Source organism: Esox lucius, chromosome 23 (genome assembly GCF_011004845.1).
Source record: "Esox lucius isolate fEsoLuc1 chromosome 23, fEsoLuc1.pri, whole genome shotgun sequence".
NCBI lineage: Eukaryota > Metazoa > Chordata > Actinopteri > Esociformes > Esocidae > Esox > Esox lucius.
In genome coordinates, this window is record NC_047591.1 from 21,886,265 (window position 1) to 21,905,842 (window position 19,578).

General features: G+C 45.1%; 1 protein-coding gene across 1 annotated transcript in view; it reads left to right on the plus strand.

Annotated features, from left to right (window-relative positions):
* Nucleotides 1-18,807, plus strand: part of LOC105024021 (fibrillin-2) — a 79,664-nt gene extending 60,857 nt beyond the window's left edge. Inside the window, exons 45-65 of the mRNA XM_034289946.1 lie at nt 255-383; nt 596-712; nt 1,218-1,346; nt 1,633-1,752; nt 2,144-2,269; nt 2,685-2,837; nt 3,020-3,085; nt 3,307-3,432; nt 3,791-3,910; nt 5,028-5,150; nt 5,281-5,412; nt 5,750-5,875; nt 6,791-6,997; nt 8,337-8,462; nt 9,129-9,251; nt 10,041-10,157; nt 11,740-11,868; nt 12,620-12,739; nt 13,935-14,163; nt 15,234-15,414; nt 15,812-18,807. Coding sequence (XP_034145837.1) covers nt 255-383; nt 596-712; nt 1,218-1,346; nt 1,633-1,752; nt 2,144-2,269; nt 2,685-2,837; nt 3,020-3,085; nt 3,307-3,432; nt 3,791-3,910; nt 5,028-5,150; nt 5,281-5,412; nt 5,750-5,875; nt 6,791-6,997; nt 8,337-8,462; nt 9,129-9,251; nt 10,041-10,157; nt 11,740-11,868; nt 12,620-12,739; nt 13,935-14,163; nt 15,234-15,414; nt 15,812-16,192 — 3,080 coding nt within the window. The 3' untranslated portion in view covers nt 16,193-18,807. The remainder of the gene's footprint in view (nt 1-254; nt 384-595; nt 713-1,217; nt 1,347-1,632; nt 1,753-2,143; nt 2,270-2,684; nt 2,838-3,019; nt 3,086-3,306; nt 3,433-3,790; nt 3,911-5,027; nt 5,151-5,280; nt 5,413-5,749; nt 5,876-6,790; nt 6,998-8,336; nt 8,463-9,128; nt 9,252-10,040; nt 10,158-11,739; nt 11,869-12,619; nt 12,740-13,934; nt 14,164-15,233; nt 15,415-15,811) is intronic.
* The last annotated feature ends 771 nt before the right edge of the window (nt 18,808-19,578 follow it).

A 19,578-nucleotide genomic window follows, 5' to 3' on the forward strand; every position in this document is an offset into this window, starting at 1 on the left:
TCCCCCCCCCCCCCCCCCCCCACGTGTGACGTATGGAGATGGAGAGGTCCAGACGTCATGTGGTCAGGCCGTGGCCAGCTGCCTGCCAACGCCGTATTTCCCCAGTGTGTGGTGTTGGGCTGACCCGGTCGTGGAGTTTCGGTTGTTTCCCGTGTTGTTGTTTTATTGTGTGATTACATTCTGTTTCTTCATGTTGCTTCTTGTCCTGCGTTTTCTTGGCCCTCATCACTCCCCACCTCTGCTCCACTCGGCAGACCGCAACGAGTGCCTGGAGACCCCCAACTTGTGCAGTCGCCATGGCGATTGCAGGGACCTCCGGGGTGGTTACGAGTGCCGGTGCCACCGGGGCTTCAAGGCCACGCCCAGCCGCAGGATGTGTGTAGGTGAGTGTGTCAGAGCGACGCCCACGTTTCAACCTAGTCCAATGTAATCAGTGTAAAATGGAGACAGCTCCTCCCTCTCACCCTCTGTTTGGGGGTTTTGTGTTTGCTGACGATCCTGGCGTTGTTCCACTCTGGCACCTTTTTTTGGCAACTTACGTTGTGCTTTCGTTCCTCTGACGGTATTCCTGTCGTCCCCTCCGGTTTCCTGCCAGACGTGGATGAGTGTGTGCGGTCTCCCTGTGGGAGAGGAGCCTGTAAGAACACCGTGGGCTCCTACAACTGCTTGTGTGACTCCGGCTTTCAGCTGTCCCTCAGCAACGACTGCGTGGGTGAGCACCTCTCTCCCCGCAGATTCCCGTTCCAGTCGTTCGGCCGACGCTCTCGCCAAGAGAACCTCACTTTGCTGTCTTCTTGTTACCAAGAGGAGGGGGGTTGAATGAGGTTATGGGAAGCCGGGGATGATTTGGTTCCCTTAATGCTACCAGGGCCAGATTGGAAGCATACTAACGACAATGGGGTTGACACACCTTCTCTTAAGATTAATCCAATGGGATCCAAAGATCACAGAGACTCAGGACACCCAGAAGTCCCCCCACCCCCTAAAGATCACAGAGACTCAGGACACCCAAATGTCCCCCCACCCCCTAAAGATCACAGAGACTCAGGACACCCAGACGTCCCCCCACCCCCTAAAGATCACAGACACTCAGGACACCCAGGAGTCCCCTCCACCCCCTAAAGATCACAGAGACTCAGGACATCCAGGAGTCCCCCCAACCCGTAAAGATCACAGAGGTATTTCTCTAATGATCTGTTTTGCCTGGTGGTTGACAGATATCGACGAGTGTCGGACGTCCAACGGTAAACTCTGCCGGAACGGCCAGTGCATCAACAGTGTGGGCTCTTTCCAGTGCCTGTGTGATGAGGGCTACGAGTTAACGCCTGACGCCAAGAACTGCATAGGTAAGCAAGCCCACCTGGGCTAGCGTCCATTTAGCGTGAGGAGTCTGCCACTGCTTCATAGTGGTGTATGGGGCTAAGGGTTTTATACTTTGGTGAAACGTAACGAAAACTTAATTGTAATGTGTTACAATGTTTTCCTTATTATTATGTAATCTGGGTCATTAGGCAAAAGGTATGTTAAAGTATGCCAGATGAAATGTTTTGATGAAACTTTTCAGTGCTACAAATCCTCCAACCTGTTTCACATTACTCAGTATCCTTCACCTCCTCTCCTCTTTCTGGACAGATGTGAACGAGTGTGTGATCCTCCCCAGGACGTGCTCTCCCGGGACATGCCAGAACTTGGACGGGTCCTTTCGTTGTCTCTGTCCTCCGGGCTATATAGTCCAGAATGAGCAGTGCATAGGTGAGGTCTTCTGTCTAAGGTGTAGTGATGTACACCTCCAGAATCCTCTGCTTTAACTGTCTTTTCCCTAGGTTCAGATGTGGAGCCTTCTAAATCTTCACACTTTGCCCTCTCTGGACCAAACCAGGGTTCAAAATAAAATTGTAAATCTTTCAAACACTTTGTGGGTGTGCCATGCTGTGGTCGACTGGCAATGAAGAATGAAGTAAAGTCAGTGTCTAGTCCCCTTACTCATTTTGTTTTGAGAATTTGCACTTTTGGTCCGTTGCTGTTGGTTTAACTTCAACAGATATGCCCCCAATTTTGAATGGTACTTAAACAAAAGCCGATCCAGACAGTCATTTGTTTTCTAAAGGTAATGAAAGCGTTGTGTTTTTTCCTTCCCCCTCAGATGTGAATGAGTGTGATGAAATACCAAACCTTTGCCTATTTGGCTCCTGTTTCAACCTCCTGGGGAGCTTCGAATGTGGGTGCCGACCGGGCTTTATACTGTCTGAGAATGGTCGCAGGTGTTTTGGTACGTACGGCCATCCACGACTGTATCGAAACGGTGGCGTAAGGTTCCCTGTGGCTGTAACACTTGTACAGTAAAAGCATGGACAGACCGATGCCTTCCAAACTTTGTACTTTGCATCAGTATTGTGGTGTTGCCTAGCAACTGCTGAATGTTTCATGTCCTCCTCTGATGGTTTTCTTGCGTTGCTGTCAAATAGTTCAGTAAACAGTTGAGAATAAATACCCAAGACAGATGTAGATGTTACCATTGGCCTGTAATTAACATCTGACCACACTATTTCTATCTCTTTCTCTCCCCCTTTCTCTCTCCCCCTTTCTCACTCCCCTTTTCGCTTTGTGTCCTCCCTCTGTTATTTTCTGTCCTCTTCTCCGTCTGTTTTCCCTCTCTCTCTCTCTCTCTCTCTACTTCCCTCCAGACACCAGGGAGAGTTACTGCTTTACCCGCTTTGAGAACGGCAAGTGTTCTCTGCCCCAGGCCTTTAACACCAGCAAGGCCAAGTGTTGCTGTAGCAACATGCCCAAGGAAGGCTGGGGTGACCCCTGTGAACTCTGCCCCAAGGAGCATGAAGGTAGGACATTTCGGACAATGAACTAATATTTCACATTGTCGATTTCATCATAGTTGACTATCTTGTTGTTAAACGAAACTTAAAGTGGGCCCAGCTGGTCTTTAAAAGACTCAGTAGTCAGACTGAACTCAGAATCATTAGGTTGGAAATATAAATTTTATTGTTGCTTTTCCCCATATAAGTGGCGTTCCAGGACCTGTGTCCGTATGGCTATGGAATAATCCCTGGGATTGGAGACACACGCGTTGGTATGTAGTCCGCATAAGTGGATGTGATTTATGTTCTCCGAGAGCATCATGTCACTCCATAGTGTTTTTTTCTCTAACACGTCGAGCCTTTGCCCTGAAATGCCACTAATGTGATTTGACCGAGACGTGGTTTGAACCGTGACCACGCGCTCAGTAGACGAATGGGCGACGCCGAGCGGGACAGTGACTCTCTGACACCTTGCCTCTCGGTGACCCTACAGACCTGAATGAGTGCGTGGAGAACCCGGGCGTCTGCAACAACGGTCACTGCATCAACACGGATGGATCCTTCCGCTGCGAGTGTCCGACAGGCTACACGCTTAACTACACGGGAGTGCACTGCATCGGTAGGACGCCGGCCCGTGACGTGTGATGACGGACATGGTTGACGTAGTCGTGTTTCTTCAGAACGGCGCCGTTGAACATGGTCGCACTCGACCAATGTTGAATTTACCACGGCCCTCTGAACACGAGGGAAGTTGTTAGGACCAAAGTATTTAAATTAATTGGTTAAATTAAACAACTTTTCAGTTTCTTAATAATTATATAATTGAATTACCTTATAAATCATGTCTTAAGCAAATATTTTTAGTAAAAGTATTTTTTTGGCAATATGACGTGAATATTACATCAATTGAATGACTTGCGTTTACTTTTATTGTCTATGTGTTTACTTAATTTTTCTTCACTCTCCTTCCTCGCCAGATATGGACGAGTGTTTGGTGGGAAACCCTTGTGGTAATGGGACATGTTCCAACGTCCTGGGAGGGTTTGAGTGTAGCTGTGTGGACGGCTTCGAGCCAGGACCCATGATGACCTGTGAAGGTGAGGGGAAACTGGGAACTTCCACATTTATAATGTAGTGTGTCGTAGAAAAAGTGTTGGCTGAAGTTGTCCTCTATGTGTGATGTGCTTCTTAACAGTGAGATGGGGCTATGGATAGGTGCTAACATTGCCGTCTGTCTATCAGAATGTCAATCTGTCAGTTTGTCTCTGGGTCAGATATAAATGAGTGCTCTACTAACCCCCTGCTCTGTCTGTCTCTGGGTCAGATATTAATGAGTGCTCTACCAACCCCCTGCTCTGTCTGTCTCTGGGTCAGATATAAATGAGTGCTCTACCAACCCCCTGCTCTGTCTGTATGTTTCTGGGTCAGATATAAATGAGTGCTCTACTAACCCCCTGCTCTGTCTGTCTCTGGGTCAGATATTAATGAGTGCTTTACCAAACCCCTGCTCTGTCTGTCTGTCTTTGGGTCAGATATTAATGAGTGCTCTACCAACCCCCTGCTGTCTGTCTGTCTCTGGGTCAGATATAAATGAGTGCTCTACTAACCCCCTGCTCTGTCTGTCTCTGGGTCAGATATGAATGAGTGCTCTACCAACCCCCTGCTCTGTCTGTCTCTGGGTCAGATATAAATGAGTGCTCTACCAACCCCCTGCTCTGTCTGTATGTATCTGGGTCAGATATTAATGAGTGCTCTACCAACCCCCTGCTGTCTGTTTGTCTCTGGGTCAGATATAAATGAGTGCTCTACCAACCCCCTGCTCTGTCTGTTTGTCTTTGGGTCAGATATTAATGAGTGCTCTACCAACCCCCTGCTCTGTCTGTCTGTCTTTGGGTTAGATATTAATGAGTGCTCTACCAACCCCCTGCTGTCTGTTTGTCTCTGGGTCAGATATAAATGAGTGCTCTACCAACCCCCTGCTGTCTGTTTGTCTCTGGGTCAGATATAAATGAGTGCTCTACCAACCCCCTGCTCTGTCTGTTTGTCTTTGGGTCAGATATTAATGAGTGCTCTACCAACCCCCTGCTCTGTCTGTCTGTCTTTGGGTTAGATATTAATGAGTGCTCTACCAACCCCCTGCTCTGTTTGTCTCTGGGTCAGATATAAATGAGTGCTCTACCAACCCCCTGCTCTGTCTGTCTGTCTTTGGGTCAGATATTAATGAGTGCTCTACCAACCCCCTGCTCTGTGCGTTTCGCTGCATCAACACCTTCGGAGGCTACGAGTGTGTGTGTCCCAGTGGCTATACCCTGAGAGAGGACCAGAGGATGTGTCAGGGTGAGACACACGTACACGCACACACACTGATTTACTACTCTCCTGACCTTAAAGGGGTAGTTTAATGAAACGAAAGAGCTATTCGGAAGCGTGCCGACTCCTAAACAAAATCACCTCTTCCTCTCCTCAGATCTGGATGAGTGTTACGAGGGGCTCCACGACTGTGACTCCAGAGGCATGTCCTGCAAGAACCTCATCGGCACCTTCATGTGTGTTTGTCCGCCGGGGATGGTACGTCGCCGGGACGATGAAGTGTGTGAGGGTGAGAACAGCGTCCGCGTCCATGAACGGTTTCAGAGGAGATGGGTTTTTACCATGGCCAAACGAGTTGGCAAATGCACAATGTAACGCCGGCCATCGTCTCTTCACTGATTTCCTCTACCTCTCGCTGTCTCTTTATCGTCTGACTGTTTTTCACTCTCCTTCGTCTTTTACTGTTTTACCCGTCACATTCTCTCCATCTTTCTATCCCTCTCACTGTTGCCTTTCAATCGCCTTCCCGCTCTCTCCCTCGTCCCACTGAGAAACATTTTGTTAATGTCTTTCCAACCAGGAAAATGCATTTTGCCATGCTGTCCTTCTGTCCTCTCATCCTGTAGATGAGAACGAGTGTCGTAGCAAGCCGACGATCTGTGAGAACGGCCGCTGTGTCAACACGGTTGGCAGCTACATGTGTGAGTGCGGAAGCGGCTTTGAACCCGACTCCACACGGACCCAATGTCTAGGTGAGAATCAAACTATTCCGAGTTTGGTTGTGTCGGGGTGTCCGTGCGGGATTGTGTACGTACGTGCGTGTGTCCATATTATGTCAGAATTGAGCCTTTATGTTTAGTATTTGGTTGCATATCCCTTGCATGCAATCATTCCCTGAAGTCTGGAGCCCACTGACCTCTGGAGATGCTGGGTTTCATCCCTGGTGAGAATCCGCCAGCATTGTGCCTCAGCCATCATCAGCATTTAATTAGGGCTGTTGGCTTGACCGGGGAAAACCGTTCCACTCGCTGCAGAAACCCCACAACGGCAAAACCTCGGGGGTCGTTGTCCAGCTGTGTGATCAGGAGTTCAGTGAGTTTGGAGGCATTCGCTTACAAACGGACGCATGTTTCTGTACACGTCAGAATTTATTCTGTGCTTGTTGAATAGCATTAAAGCCGAGACTGAAACTCTCTCCACTAGGAGTGCAAGGGTTCTTGCATTTGTGTCAAGCCGTGCTCACAGTGTACACTGAACCAAGCCGTCTGGTACCCGAGTCTGGTACAAATATACGTTAAACTGTTAAACCCTTATCCTCCACCATTAATGAGGGGGTATGCTGAGGATTGTAGGCCTTGAATATATTGAACATGTACTTAGTGTTTGTCCAAAAACCTTTGGAGTATACTGGGAAGCAAGAAGATCATAAAAAGATTTTTACATCCCTCAGGTGTTCAGTTATTTTGTTCCATGTCGGTCTGTTCTGTACGGAACCAGTGGTTTACATCTGAGGCTTCCGACTGGCTCCTTCCCCGTGGGGTTCCACGTCCTTCCGACTGGTTCTGCCCTTTATCCGTTTCATCGCCCTCATGAAACAAGGTCAACAACGGACACAGCATTTATGTATTTGAAGAAGCTCAGTGTATCCCCTCCGGTCTTCTGTCCAGACTACAGGGAGGGCTTCTGCTTCGCTGAGGTGCTCCTGACCATGTGTCAGATGTCTTCCAGTGGTCGCACCCCCACCACCAGGTCTCAGTGCTGCTGCCAGGGGGGGCGCGGCTGGGGCAACCAGTGTGACCTCTGCCCCCTGCCTGGCACGGCAGGCTACAAGAAGCTCTGCCCACACGGCCCAGGCTACTCCACCGATGGAATGGGTAAGAGGTCGAAGGCAGTCACATGGTTTGAACCTTGGAAGTGCCCATGGAGGCCCTGAGTTAAGGTGACCTATGTGGTTACAGGTCAGATGGTCAATATAGGTTTTTCTAATTGACTGCTAGGCACTTCTTAAGAGCATACATTATTAGATGGGTATGTGATATGGGGCAGACATTATTAGATGGGTAGGTGATATGGGGCAGACATTATTAGATGGGTAGGTGATATGGGGCAGACATTATTAGATGGGTAGGTGATATGGGGCAGACATTATTAGATGGGTAGGTGATATGGGGCAGACATTATTAGATGGGTAGGTGATATGGGGCACACATTATTAGATGGGTAGGTGATGTGGGGCAGACATTATTAGATTGGGTAGGTGATGTGGGGAAGACATTATTAGATGGGTAGGTGATATGGGGCAGACATTATTAGATGGGTAGGTGATATGGGGCAGACATTATTAGATGGGTAGGTGATATGGGGCAGACATTATTCGATGGGTAGGTGATGTGGGGCAGACATTATTAGATTGGGTAGGTGATTTGGGGCAGACATCATTAGTTGAAGTCAAATTATCGTATCACAGGCTCTTAGCAATTTAGGCAATTATTAAATAATAGTTTATAATAATAGACCTACAAAAACATAATACACATGAATCCCCAGAAGACAGAAAACATGGGTAAAACTTAAAGAATGAATTGTTTATATAAAGTTTTTGTTTCAAGTTCCTTACTAAAATGATTTTATATCAGAGTAAACTAGTGAAACTAACAAACTCTGGAATCTTTTCAAGATATGCGATCTGAAGAAGGACGGGTCTGGACCGTCTCATGTCAGGGTGGTTTTTAGGCCGTACAACAGTGGAAACATGAAAGTCAAACATGGCCCGAATTAGGAAATCTGTTGTCAAGTATACCCATGAAAAAAATACAGCCATAATGATGTGCTATTGTATTCAAAGTATGCAATAATTACAATATAAGTTTTTTGGTATAACAACTTGTGGGAAATCTCTAGTGAACATAGCTTACTGTAGGTTGGTTTAGTTGTCGGAACTGTTATCTCCATTGCAAATAAAATAATTGTTGTGGGGCTGAACAGATGTCCAATCCCGGTTTTAGACTATGAATGTGTTTCTGTGGGGGTAGCACAGCACAGCGCTTGCAACACTAGTGTTGTGTGTTCGAATCCCAGGTGAGGCTAGTGCAAGAAGGTCAGAAAATAAATGTATGCAGTCACTGCTGTAAGTCACACTTGATGAGAGCGTCGGTTGAACGACTTGGATGTAATGTAAATAGTTGAGCTAATTGCTGAATTCCGGTTCTCCAGATATAGATGAGTGCAAGGTCATCCCTGAAGCCTGTAAGAACGGACGCTGCATAAACACCATGGGATCCTATCGCTGCCACTGTAACCACGGCTACGTCATCACCATCACCGGGACGGCCTGCAGTGGTAAGGCCTTCTCCCGCTACACCTCTTCTGCTCACTTATAAATGTTGTGAGTTAACAGTCACAATGAAGGCCGCTGTGTAGGTCTCTGTGAAGGCCGCTGTGTAGGACTCTGTGAAGGCCGCTGTGTAGGTCTCTGTGAAGGCCGCTGTGTAGGTCTCTCTGAAGGCCGCTGTGTAGGTCTCTCTGAAGGCCGCTGTGCAGGTCTCTCTGAAGGCCGCTGTGCAGGTCTCTCTGAAGGCCGCTGTGCAGGTCTCTCTGAAGGCCGCTGTGCAGGTCTCTCTGAAGGCCGCTGTGCAGGTCTCTCTGAAGGCCGCTGTGTAGGTCTCTCTGAAGGCCGCTGTGTAGGGCTCTCTGAAGGCCGCTGTGTAGGTCTCTCTGAAGGCCACTGTCTAGGTCTCTGTGAAGGCCGCTGTGTAGGTCTCTGTGAAGGCCGCTGTGTAGGTCTCTCTGAAGGCCGCTGTGTAGGTCTCTCTGAAGGCCGCTGTGTAGGGCTCTCTGAAGGCCGCTGTGTAGGGCTCTCTGAAGGCCGCTGTGTAGGGCTCTCTGAAATCCAGCTGTGTAGGGCTCTCTGAAGGCCACTGTCTAGGTCTCTGTGAAGGCCGCAGTGAAGGATTACTGTTCTGCCAGTTTACCGTAGCTGATATTCTGTGTTCTGGTCCCCAACAGATGTGGATGAGTGTTCCATGTCCCCCAAGCCGTGTAACTTCATCTGTAAGAACACCGAGGGAAGCTACACATGCTCCTGTCCCCGTGGTTACCTTCTCCAAGAAGATGGCAGGACCTGCAAAGGTACCAACCACAATGCCCACTGATGGGTTTTGGAGATTGGTTACTTAAAGTCAATATGGAGAAACGCAAACTTAGTCTCTAAGTTAAAGTTGGAAATAATGAGGAGAGACTGGGAAAAGTAGGTCTAATAAAAAAGTTTACGTATACCTTCATCTGCATGTGGTCCTCCTGTAGTTTATTCAGTCTAGTGTGCAGAGGGTCCAGGAGAGGAATCATGAATGGTGGATGAGCTGACACAACAGGTCTGGCTTGGGTAACTGACACGTCTGTAACTAAGACCGTAACTAGCTCATAATAGCTCAGTCACTTACACATGGGTCAATAACTTCCTCATACAGCTCCGGAAAAAGTTAAGAGGCCACTGCACCTTTTTCTTTCCTTTCCAAAAAAAAGTCGAAAAGGAAGGTTTTGAGTGAGGAGCAGAAGGGTTCAAATTAAGAGACCACTGCAAATTGGACGGTTCTGTTCCTCACTCAAAACTTTCCTTTTCAACTCTTTTGGAAAGGAAAGAAAAAGGAGCAGTGGTCTCTCAGTTTTTTCCTGAGCTATATGAGGAAGTTATTGACCCATGTCAGTAGTGACCTCATACGTCAGTCATTAGTATAGGTGTGTTTTCAGGCCTAAAGTGTGGTGACTGAACACCCTGTCAGGGTGAGTCTGAAACTGAAAAATCGACATGGGGTATCTCGGTCCATTAATAAGAGGTCATCATGACATCATCTAATTGTGTATAATAGGGTGTGCGTTCGACTCAAGAGCTTCAGGTGGTGTGTGTGTGTGTCCATTTAGACTTGGACGAGTGCCAGTCCAAGAGGCATAACTGCCAGTTCCTGTGTGTCAACACCATGGGTGGATTTACCTGCAGATGTCCCCCTGGCTTCACCCAGCACCACACTGCCTGCATAGGTGAGAGTACTGGGCTTCCAGGGGTCTGTAGATGGTCTACACATTATCTACTGACTATAGGTAAAACTGTTACTGTCTTCTAACCCTGACCTTTATCTAAACCTTTACCCTCAACATCATTCTAACCCTGACCTTAGCAAGCAGTTGCTTATCAACAGATCATTTGTTGATAGTGTTATTATCTATAGAATGTCAACAAATGGAATTTTGGACTCTCAAAATATGTGTCTACAGCGCATTTTGTAAATAGTCCTCCTGTTTTAGGGAGCCACATGTATTTGGTCAGATAAAAATGAAATACAACCCAAAAAAAAGTTTCAAAAAAGTTGTGGAAAACATTTCTACAGAAACAGAATGCAATGATGCATAAATCATTTGAACCCTATATTCAATAGAAAAGTGAACAACATGTCAAATGTTCAAACGGAGACATTTTATTGTTTCTTTGAATTTGATTTGCCCACTTTGAATTTGATTCCAACAAAATGCTTCACAAAAGTTGGGACAGGGGCAACAAAAGACTGGAAAAGTTGTGTAATGTTAAAAAAAATAAACCTGGTGGAACATCTCACAACTAATTAGGTCAATTGGCAACAGGTCAGTAACATGATTGGGTAATCAAAGATCATTCCAGAGAGGAGGGGCCTATCAGAAGTGAGGATGGGGAGGGATTCACCACTCTGAAAGAAAGCACGGGCAAATAGTGCAACAATTTAAGAATAACATTTCTCAACGTAAAATCGCAAAATGTTTGGGAATTTCGAAGTTCAAAAGCCGGCATCTGTGATGGTATGGGGCTGCATTAGTGCACATGGCATGGGTGACTTTCACATCTGTGAAGGCACCATTACTGCTGAACAATATAGAGGTTTTGGAGCAACATATGCTGCCATCCAGATTACATCTTTCTTAGAGAAGACCTTGTTTATGTCAGCAAGACAATGCCAAACCACAATCTGCACATTCTACAACAGCATGGCTCCGTAGTAAAAGTCTGGGTGCTAAACAGGCCTGCCTGCAGTCCCCGAACAGCTGAAATCCTGTATCAAGCAAGAACGAGGTTACATCTCACTTTTGAAACTACAGCAATTGGTCACCTTAGTTCCCAAATGCTCACAGCATATTGTTAAAAGAAGAGTAGATGCAACACAGTAATAAACATGCCCTTCCCCAATTTTTTTAAACATGTTCCTGGCATCAAATTCATAATGGGCATATATCTTTCCAAAAACAATAGCATTTCAACATTTGATATGTTGCCTTTTTTCTATTTTCAATGAAGTTTTGGGATAAATGCACCTCATTGCGTTCTGTCTTTATTTGCATTTCATGGCGCGTCCCAACTTTCTGGAAACAGTGTGGTAGAATAAACATTCACGTGTTATGTCGTTGGTCACATAATTTACCCGCAGTGTTTGTCTGAAGCGTCTGGTCTAGATCATGAGGCCCAAATGGTAGAACTGTGACCCCCCCCCCCCCCCTTAAAAACCAAGAATCCTAAGCCCAACACCCTGTGCAAATACCTTCGGACACAGATGAAGCTAAAACACAAAATACAGAAATGCCGTGTTCTCCCTAACAGACAATAACGAGTGTTCTACTGACCCGCTGCTGTGTGGTGCCAAAGGCATCTGTCAGAACTCCCCTGGGAGCTTCACCTGTGAGTGCCAACACGGCTACCAACGGGACGCCGCGGGACTGAGCTGTGACGGTACCCTTTATATCATTTTAAAAATATTGTTTACAAATTATTACTGTGAAGAATCTGTTTACGTCAACATTTTTTTACATCAAACACCCTACAGTTGCCCTGCTTAATGTTTCAGTAACAGCATTATGGTGTTTTCATAATTATGTTTTCCTAAAACAAATAAAATAATTGGTTGCCTTCCTGAAAGCCAGTGACATTTTTGCCAGTGCCTTTTTTGAGTCTCTTACATTCAGAATAGCAGTTCTGTGATGGAGCCTGTGAACTCTCACATCAACCTTGACAAAACAGTTACCTAGTTTGCAAATAGGGAGATGTTGGATGTTTTTTTTTGGGGGGGGGGGGGGGGGGGAATTAAAATACTTTGTTTGAAATAGGCTTTTATACATTCAAGAGGGAGTACTAGAAACAGATGCTGATCCATTCCAGTCGGCATCGTGCTCTGGTTCAGAATTTCACTTCAAGATATTCGCAAACCGTGATAAAACTGCAATGGTGACACACACAGGAAGATGATGAATGTGACGCTAATTATGATGATGATGATGATGATGTTTACCAGAAAGATGACCACGATTATCATCCACCGGGAAGATGAGGAGGATTAAGACGATGAATAGAAGGATTTCCGCTGTGATTACTAGGATAGGACAGATCATGACGAATGACTACGATTGTTAACGGTGGGCATTGAAGCACAAGCGGCGTGTGATTGGTTAACGGAAATGCGTTGTTCTCCTTTTTTGGCCGTCAGACGTGGATGAATGCGGCAGCAGCCACAGGTGTCAGCACGGTTGCCAGAACATGCCGGGGAGTTACCGCTGCGGCTGTCCCCAGGGCTACACGCAGCACTACCAGTGGAACCAGTGTGTGGGTGAGTGCCCTGGTCTCCGGCAGACAACTAGTTACTAATAATTATGTCTGTCACATTCTTTGGTAACTGCCGGTGTGGGCTGCTACCGGATTTCAAGGAGCACAATTGCGTAGTGATCTCCGGAAGTGGGCTGTGACAGACGTTTGTTTCTTATGACTTTGAATTTGGAAGAGTACTATCAGGCCGAAGTGCGGAATGAGCGCTTTAGTCTGAGAGTGTTTTCTTCTGTTCGGGGTGTCGATCTAGTGACTGTTTGGTTTTCTGGTCAGATGCTTTAACCTTCAGCAGGGCCCGCTTCTAGGCATAAGCGACATACAGTAAGCGGTCGCAAGGGGGCCCCAACTGCTAGGGACCGCTAGGAGAGGGGGGGCCCCTAATAAAATCAATAAAGGCTAGAGCCGGCCCTGACCTCCAGGCTACCTGCCAACCGAAGTATGGATATTTAATAAATGTTATCAGATTGGCTCCTCAATATGATAAGGTGTTGTGTGGTTGTTAAGGTTGCTGCGCAGCTGCCCGTTACAACCATGCAGGGCTGTGGTTGGCTGGGCATGCAGAAAGACTGCCAATGTCGCATTCCAGCTTTAGTATGGGGCCTACACAAGCTTTTCAACAGCCCTTTAATACGTTGTTGTTTTTATTTGAGTGCACTTTAAAGGCGTTGCTTTGTGTATCTTTGTTCCTCGGTCTTTGTTATATGCCTGATAACCTTGTCTGTTGGGGGTATATACTGAGTGTTTTTTTTGGTCATGGACTGTTGTCTCTAGGGGATCGACAGAATGAAAGTTTGACTTGTGAAAAATGCATTTACAGTATAATGAGTTCACATTCATCTAAGGTCATTTGGATATTTGAGGTAGATTCTGTTTCCATGGACAGGTTTTTTTTCGGTCACAGAAAATGCTGTAAAAGGGTTGTTTGTGCATTGATAGGAGGGTACTTAAAGCTACTTACCACTTACAACAGCTGTTTTAAAACTTTTGGAGCAACTGTGTTATGGTGAGGATACCTACCCAGTCCTAGTAAATATAGCAGCGTTGCCCCCTAGAGGACAATAATATTCAGGTTAAGTTTCTAATTCCCTAACCACAGTGTAGTAGAACGTTTATATTATATCAGCTAACCATACCTCACTAACAATTCCCACAAACGGTCCTAAGCGCGGCTTCCGTCCTGAATCCCCTCCTCCCGTCAGATGAGAACGAGTGCTCCGACCCGGCCAGCTGCGGCTTGGCCTCCTGTTACAACACGCTGGGCAGCTTCAAGTGCGCCTGCCCCTCGGGCTTCAGCTTCAACCAGTTCAGCAGCAGCTGTGATGACGTCGACGAGTGCTCCGACAAGAACCCCTGCAGCTACGGCTGCTCCAACACCGAGGGGGGCTACCTGTGCGGCTGCCCGCCCGGCTACTTCAGAATGGGCCATGGGTAAGGGCGTGGGCTTTGGGGTTTTGGGAACAGGGCCCTTAGGAGCGATTTTCTGGAACGGCTCCGTCAGGCAGGTCTGCTGGACCGGTCCGTTTGATATTTTTAAGGTCAGACTTGTCAACGTGGCATGACCACACTCGGTCACGTTGGTAGGTTACCTTTGTATGTTCGTGCACAGGTTCAGGACAGAACGGCGCCCTCACCGTGTTCCTGCCGTCCTGTCTGAAACTCTCTAACCGGAGAAAGCAGACTAAGTAAGACTAGGACTAAGTAAGACTAGGACTAAGTAAGACTAGGACTAAGTAAGACTAGGACTAAGTAAGACTAAGACTAAGTGAGACTAAGACTAAGTAAGACTAAGACTAAGTAAGACTAGGACTAAGTAAGACTAGGACTAAGTAAGACTAGGACTAAGTAAGACTAGGACTAAGTAAGACTAAGTAAGACTAAGACTAAGTGAGACTAAGACTAAGTGAGACTAAGACTAAGTAAGACTAGGACTAAGTAAGACTAGGACTAAGTAAGACTAGGACTAAGTAAGACTAGGACTAAGTAAGACTAAGACTAAGTAAGACTAAGACTAAGTAAGACTTAGACTAAGTAAGACTTAGACTAAGTAAGACTTAGACTAAGTAAGACTAAGACTAAGTAAGACTTAGACTAAGTAAGACTAGGACTAAGTAAGACTAAGTAAGACTAAGACTAAGTAAGACTAAGACTAAGGGAAGTTACAGCTTTTTCTTGGGTCCACATAAAACATAACTAAACACTGTGACCTGAAAAGTTACAAAGTGAATACAAAATAATTATACTAAAAACAGTGTGTGTTTGTGGTGTTTAGTCACTGTGTGTGTTTGTGGTGTTTAGTCACTGTGTGTGTTTGTGGTGTTTAGTCACTGTGTGTGTTTGTGGTGTTTAGTCACTGTGTGTGTTTGTGGTGTTTAGTCACTGTGTGTGTTTGTGGTGTTTAGTCACTGTGTGTGTTTGTGATGTTTAGTCACTGTGGGTGTTTGTGGTGTTTAGTCTCTGTGTGTTTGTGGTGTTTAGTCACTGTGTATGTTTGTGTTTAGTCACTGTGTGTCAGGTCTAGGCTTTGGCCAGGACCAGTATGGGACCCCGGTGGCAGAAGGTCCAGCGATAGAAGAGGACAACGCCCTCTCCCCTGAAACCTGCTACGAGTGTAAGATCAACGGATATCCCAAAAAGCACGGACGCAAGGGACGCGACGCCAGCGGAACCCAAACCAGAGAGGTAGGAACCCAAACCAGAGAGGTAGGAACCCAAACCAGAGAGGTAGGAACCCAAACCAGAGAGGTAGGAACCCAAACCAGAGAGGAAGGAGGGGGTTGCACTGCCCCTTCAAACCACTGGGAGAAAATGTGCCCTTTTAAACCACTGTTGAGTCTCTGCGTTCTGTTTTAACGCCCCCAAGACATTTCTAGATTCATGTTAAGTGTTTCTGTTGATGTATCACTTCCAATAGTCATTTCCTATGATTCAGACAACTTTTCCAATTATTATTTCCAGTCATTAGTTTAGTTACAGTTGCTTTAAGGACAACCAGCAGGTTGGTTTCTCCACGGAGTAACTCCTCTTCACACAGTAGGTTTGTCACCTGACGGAGTAACCCTGTCAATTTCCTCATCAGGGCACCCAGGTGAGCCTGGCCAGTCTAGACATGGAGGTGCCCATCTCCCTGCTCCTCAATGTCTCCCAGCTCAAACACGAGCAGAACATCCTGGAACTGGTACCGGCCACTGAGGCCCTAGCCGGCCACGTACGCTACATCATCGCTGCCGGCAACCATGGCGGCCTGTTTCACATCCGGGAGCGTGACGGCCTGAGCTACCTGCATTGCACCCGGAGGAAGATGGCGCCGGGACAGGAGTACACGTTGGAGATTTCCAGTTCGTCGCTTTACGGTGAAGCCCAGCTCAGGGATCAGGAGGACCGCTGGGACCGAGACTACCTCACGGGGGAGGTGCTCGGGGAGAACCTACGCATGAGGCTGCACATCCGACTGCAATAAATGGCGGAGGGTTGAGGACAAACGGGTAAACAACCTAGTTTTTCTTACAAGTTGGCGCCATTCCAGTTCAGCGCCATTTCGAAGGCTGAAGTCCAGTGGGGGGGAGGGAATGTCGGTTTTTGACCTCAAAGTACTGTGAGGAGTCTCTGCGAGACAAGTAAATCTTGAACGCGAGACTTTACATCTCCGGTTCGTGGAGTGACCTTTGCTATTGCGCTGCGTACATGAGCGAATGACGTGATGTTCACATTTCCTCTATTGTTTAGTTTGGTTATGGTAAGGATCTGAGACCGGCATACTGATAGTAAGCAGGCAGATTTAGCAGTTAGTTTTCAGAAAGTACACGTTAGGAAATCTGTGTTTCATCTTGAGCTTATTGTGAATGTACAATGATACTTTGGTGCACGTTACATGACAATGTCATGGTGATCAGTTTGCTATAGGGATCACACTTTGTTTACCCTGACTCAGGTCTTGGTGAATTCATTTTAGGAAAACAAGGAGTTACATCATTATAAATAATAGTAATCAAACTGTGTATTCTTACATATGTACATATTAACAATCCGTATTTCAACTTTTGTCAACTGATTTTTTATATTTATTTTAGTACTCAAAAGACAGTATTTAAAAGAAAAATGTTAGTATTTAAAAGAAAGATGCACATTATTGGTCCAAAGAAATTCTACTTAAAGGGACATTTACATTTTTACATGCTCTAAATTTGTATTCTTTACTTTTATCTCAAGAACATTTGTCAGGTGGAACTAATGTTTTCCAACAGAATAAATAATATAATTTTTTAGAGACACTCAGCTACAGAAAAAGAAAATAAAGTAAAAGTACAAAGAGATTTGGATCTGTTAAATCAGTATTTTTATATTAATTATATTTTAATGCTTACTCATTCAAACCTTCAAACAAAAAGAGAAGTGTTTTACATAAAGAGTAAATCATTGCAAGTTGGATTTATTATTCTGGGTCATATACAATCAACTAAATTGAAAAAAATTATATAGATTTTTTTCTTCCATTACAAAGCTTCCCAAACCCTTCAACTTTTTAAAGAAACTGTCTTTTTGGTTGAATGACTTCTTTACCTGCTTATATTACCCATGATGCATTTTGCCATTGGGTTTACTTACCACATAGATGAAAACCCATCAAGCAGGACCTGTGCTCAAACATGCAATAATCCATGGTTGTCTAACTGCAGTGCAATAATATCCTTGTATCTGATTGTTAGTAGTGTGTATATTCTAATATGTGACACATAAAATACAATACAAATGAATGAACAAAGACCAACCAAAGACAAAATAATGAAATGTGCAATCAAGCAATATAAATTAGAGAGTTGAAGGAAAGAAGGGGTCATAAGAATTGAATCAGTCAGTCAAATAGATTTACTCTCCACTGTAAAATGAGGACATTATACCAGGCATATTCTTATGGTACTAACAGTGACAGAATTATCAGAGAAAAGGGGAACAGACTTGGAGGCCATGGCCCATAGCTGAGAGAGAGAAAGAGAGATGTAACTTTAATGGCTCAGAGCAGTACCTCTCGAGGAAGGCTTACCCACTACCCCGGCAGGTAGCTGTTGAGACGTGAGCTTTTCATAAATTTACACTTCAGTAGATACGCTGAAAATGCATTGAGAATCTCTCAGGAATGTCCCTAAGGTGGTGTGAATAGCCGAAGGTGTGTGCGTGCGATGGGGTTTGATAAGAACAGCACACATTTCTGAGAAACACACAACAATAATTATTGCATACAGATGACGAGGGACGGGTGTTGGTCTGCCCAAACGGAACACTTTTCCCTTGGGGGTTCGTTCTGTCCTCACCAAGGTTCAGAAGGCCAACGTGGAAATTGGTTATTTTAACAAAAATACTGTCCTCTATCAATGCTTTGTGGAATATTTGATGTCTAGCTTTAACTTCTCTGATTCTAAGTTTTTTTTTTTTGTCATTTAAAGTATATTGAGACTTTGTCAACCCAGAGAAAACGTTACAAATGATCCTGATCTGACCAGCAATTCAAACCCCTGCAATTCTCTTTACAAGATATACTACTTATGATATGTGATTGTCACACAATAATGTTTGATCGAAGGTAATTATAATTAGTGCAATTCAAATGTTTTTTAGCTAGAACTATTTAAATGAAACCACAATAGAGGAGACTGTGGCCATTCGTTTTTAACTGGTGCTCAATGATAACACACTACTGTCTATTGAAGTGATTCTTCAGAACCGGGACTTGCAAAATGGCCTTGTTGCAAACACTGAACATTTGTGCCAAAACAAATATATAAAAATCTGTTTATTGATTGTATTTTTGTATTTTTAACTGAAATCCTTTTTTACATTATATCATGCAGTTGCACACATACAGATATTTGTAAATGTCTGGGCTGTCCTGTTTTATTAATTGTGAATCATTTTACAGCAAAACATTTTTTTAATTTTTTTTTTTACGGTGACAAAGGTTAATTTCTCTGACTGTTTACTTCACTACATATGTTGGTGCTGCAGATGATATTACTACATTGTATAGAATAATAAATGTCAAAGCACCTGAATCTAAAAAATAAATTTTGCTGAACTATCCCTTTAACGTGTTTCTAGGTCAACTTCTCATGTCATTGGTGAATGTTTTGTTAAAATGAGTACAGGCACCTTTTTTCGGTTACATTTTGGGCCGGTCAGTCAATAAATCAACATGGGTGGGAGTATCGGGGAGGGGACTGGATGTCTGTGAGTCAGTGTTGTTTGGGTCTCAGATCTGTCAATCAATCACTGTGGCTGGCTGGGACTTTCAGAGGAGGCGAAAATAAATCCAGTCAGAAAAACACATTACATTTTCTTAATTAATTAATTGTCCCATTCCCCTGATTGAGAAATAAATACACCATAGAATTTCAGGATTTTTTTATTATTTTCTTCTCCACATCCAAACAGTAGATGGTGCCATAGAGCTTCTACTATTGTGAGAAACAAACCGTTGTAGAGACGGGCTGAGTCCATCGAAAGACATTTCTGAAGACCATCAACTATAGAGTAACTCAAAGTATCATCTGATGCAGGGGATGTTTTTTGGTGAGGTGGAGTTTAAGGTTCTTGCTGGTAGATTATCTCAAACACCGCGAGTCGTTTCCTCTGCCCTTAATTTAATGGTGCCCTGAAAAAAATTAAGTATCGAATCATCCCACGGTTATGCCTGTGGCATGTCATTGGTTCTGTTTAGGCACATTCGGTATGGCATAACCACCAGATGCAAATTCACATTAGCACATTAGCAGTTATCCCGTGTAGGTATGGCGCGAGTTCGAACGCTACCACCAGCGATGTACCCCGCGACTCACTTAGGCTGATCTGAAC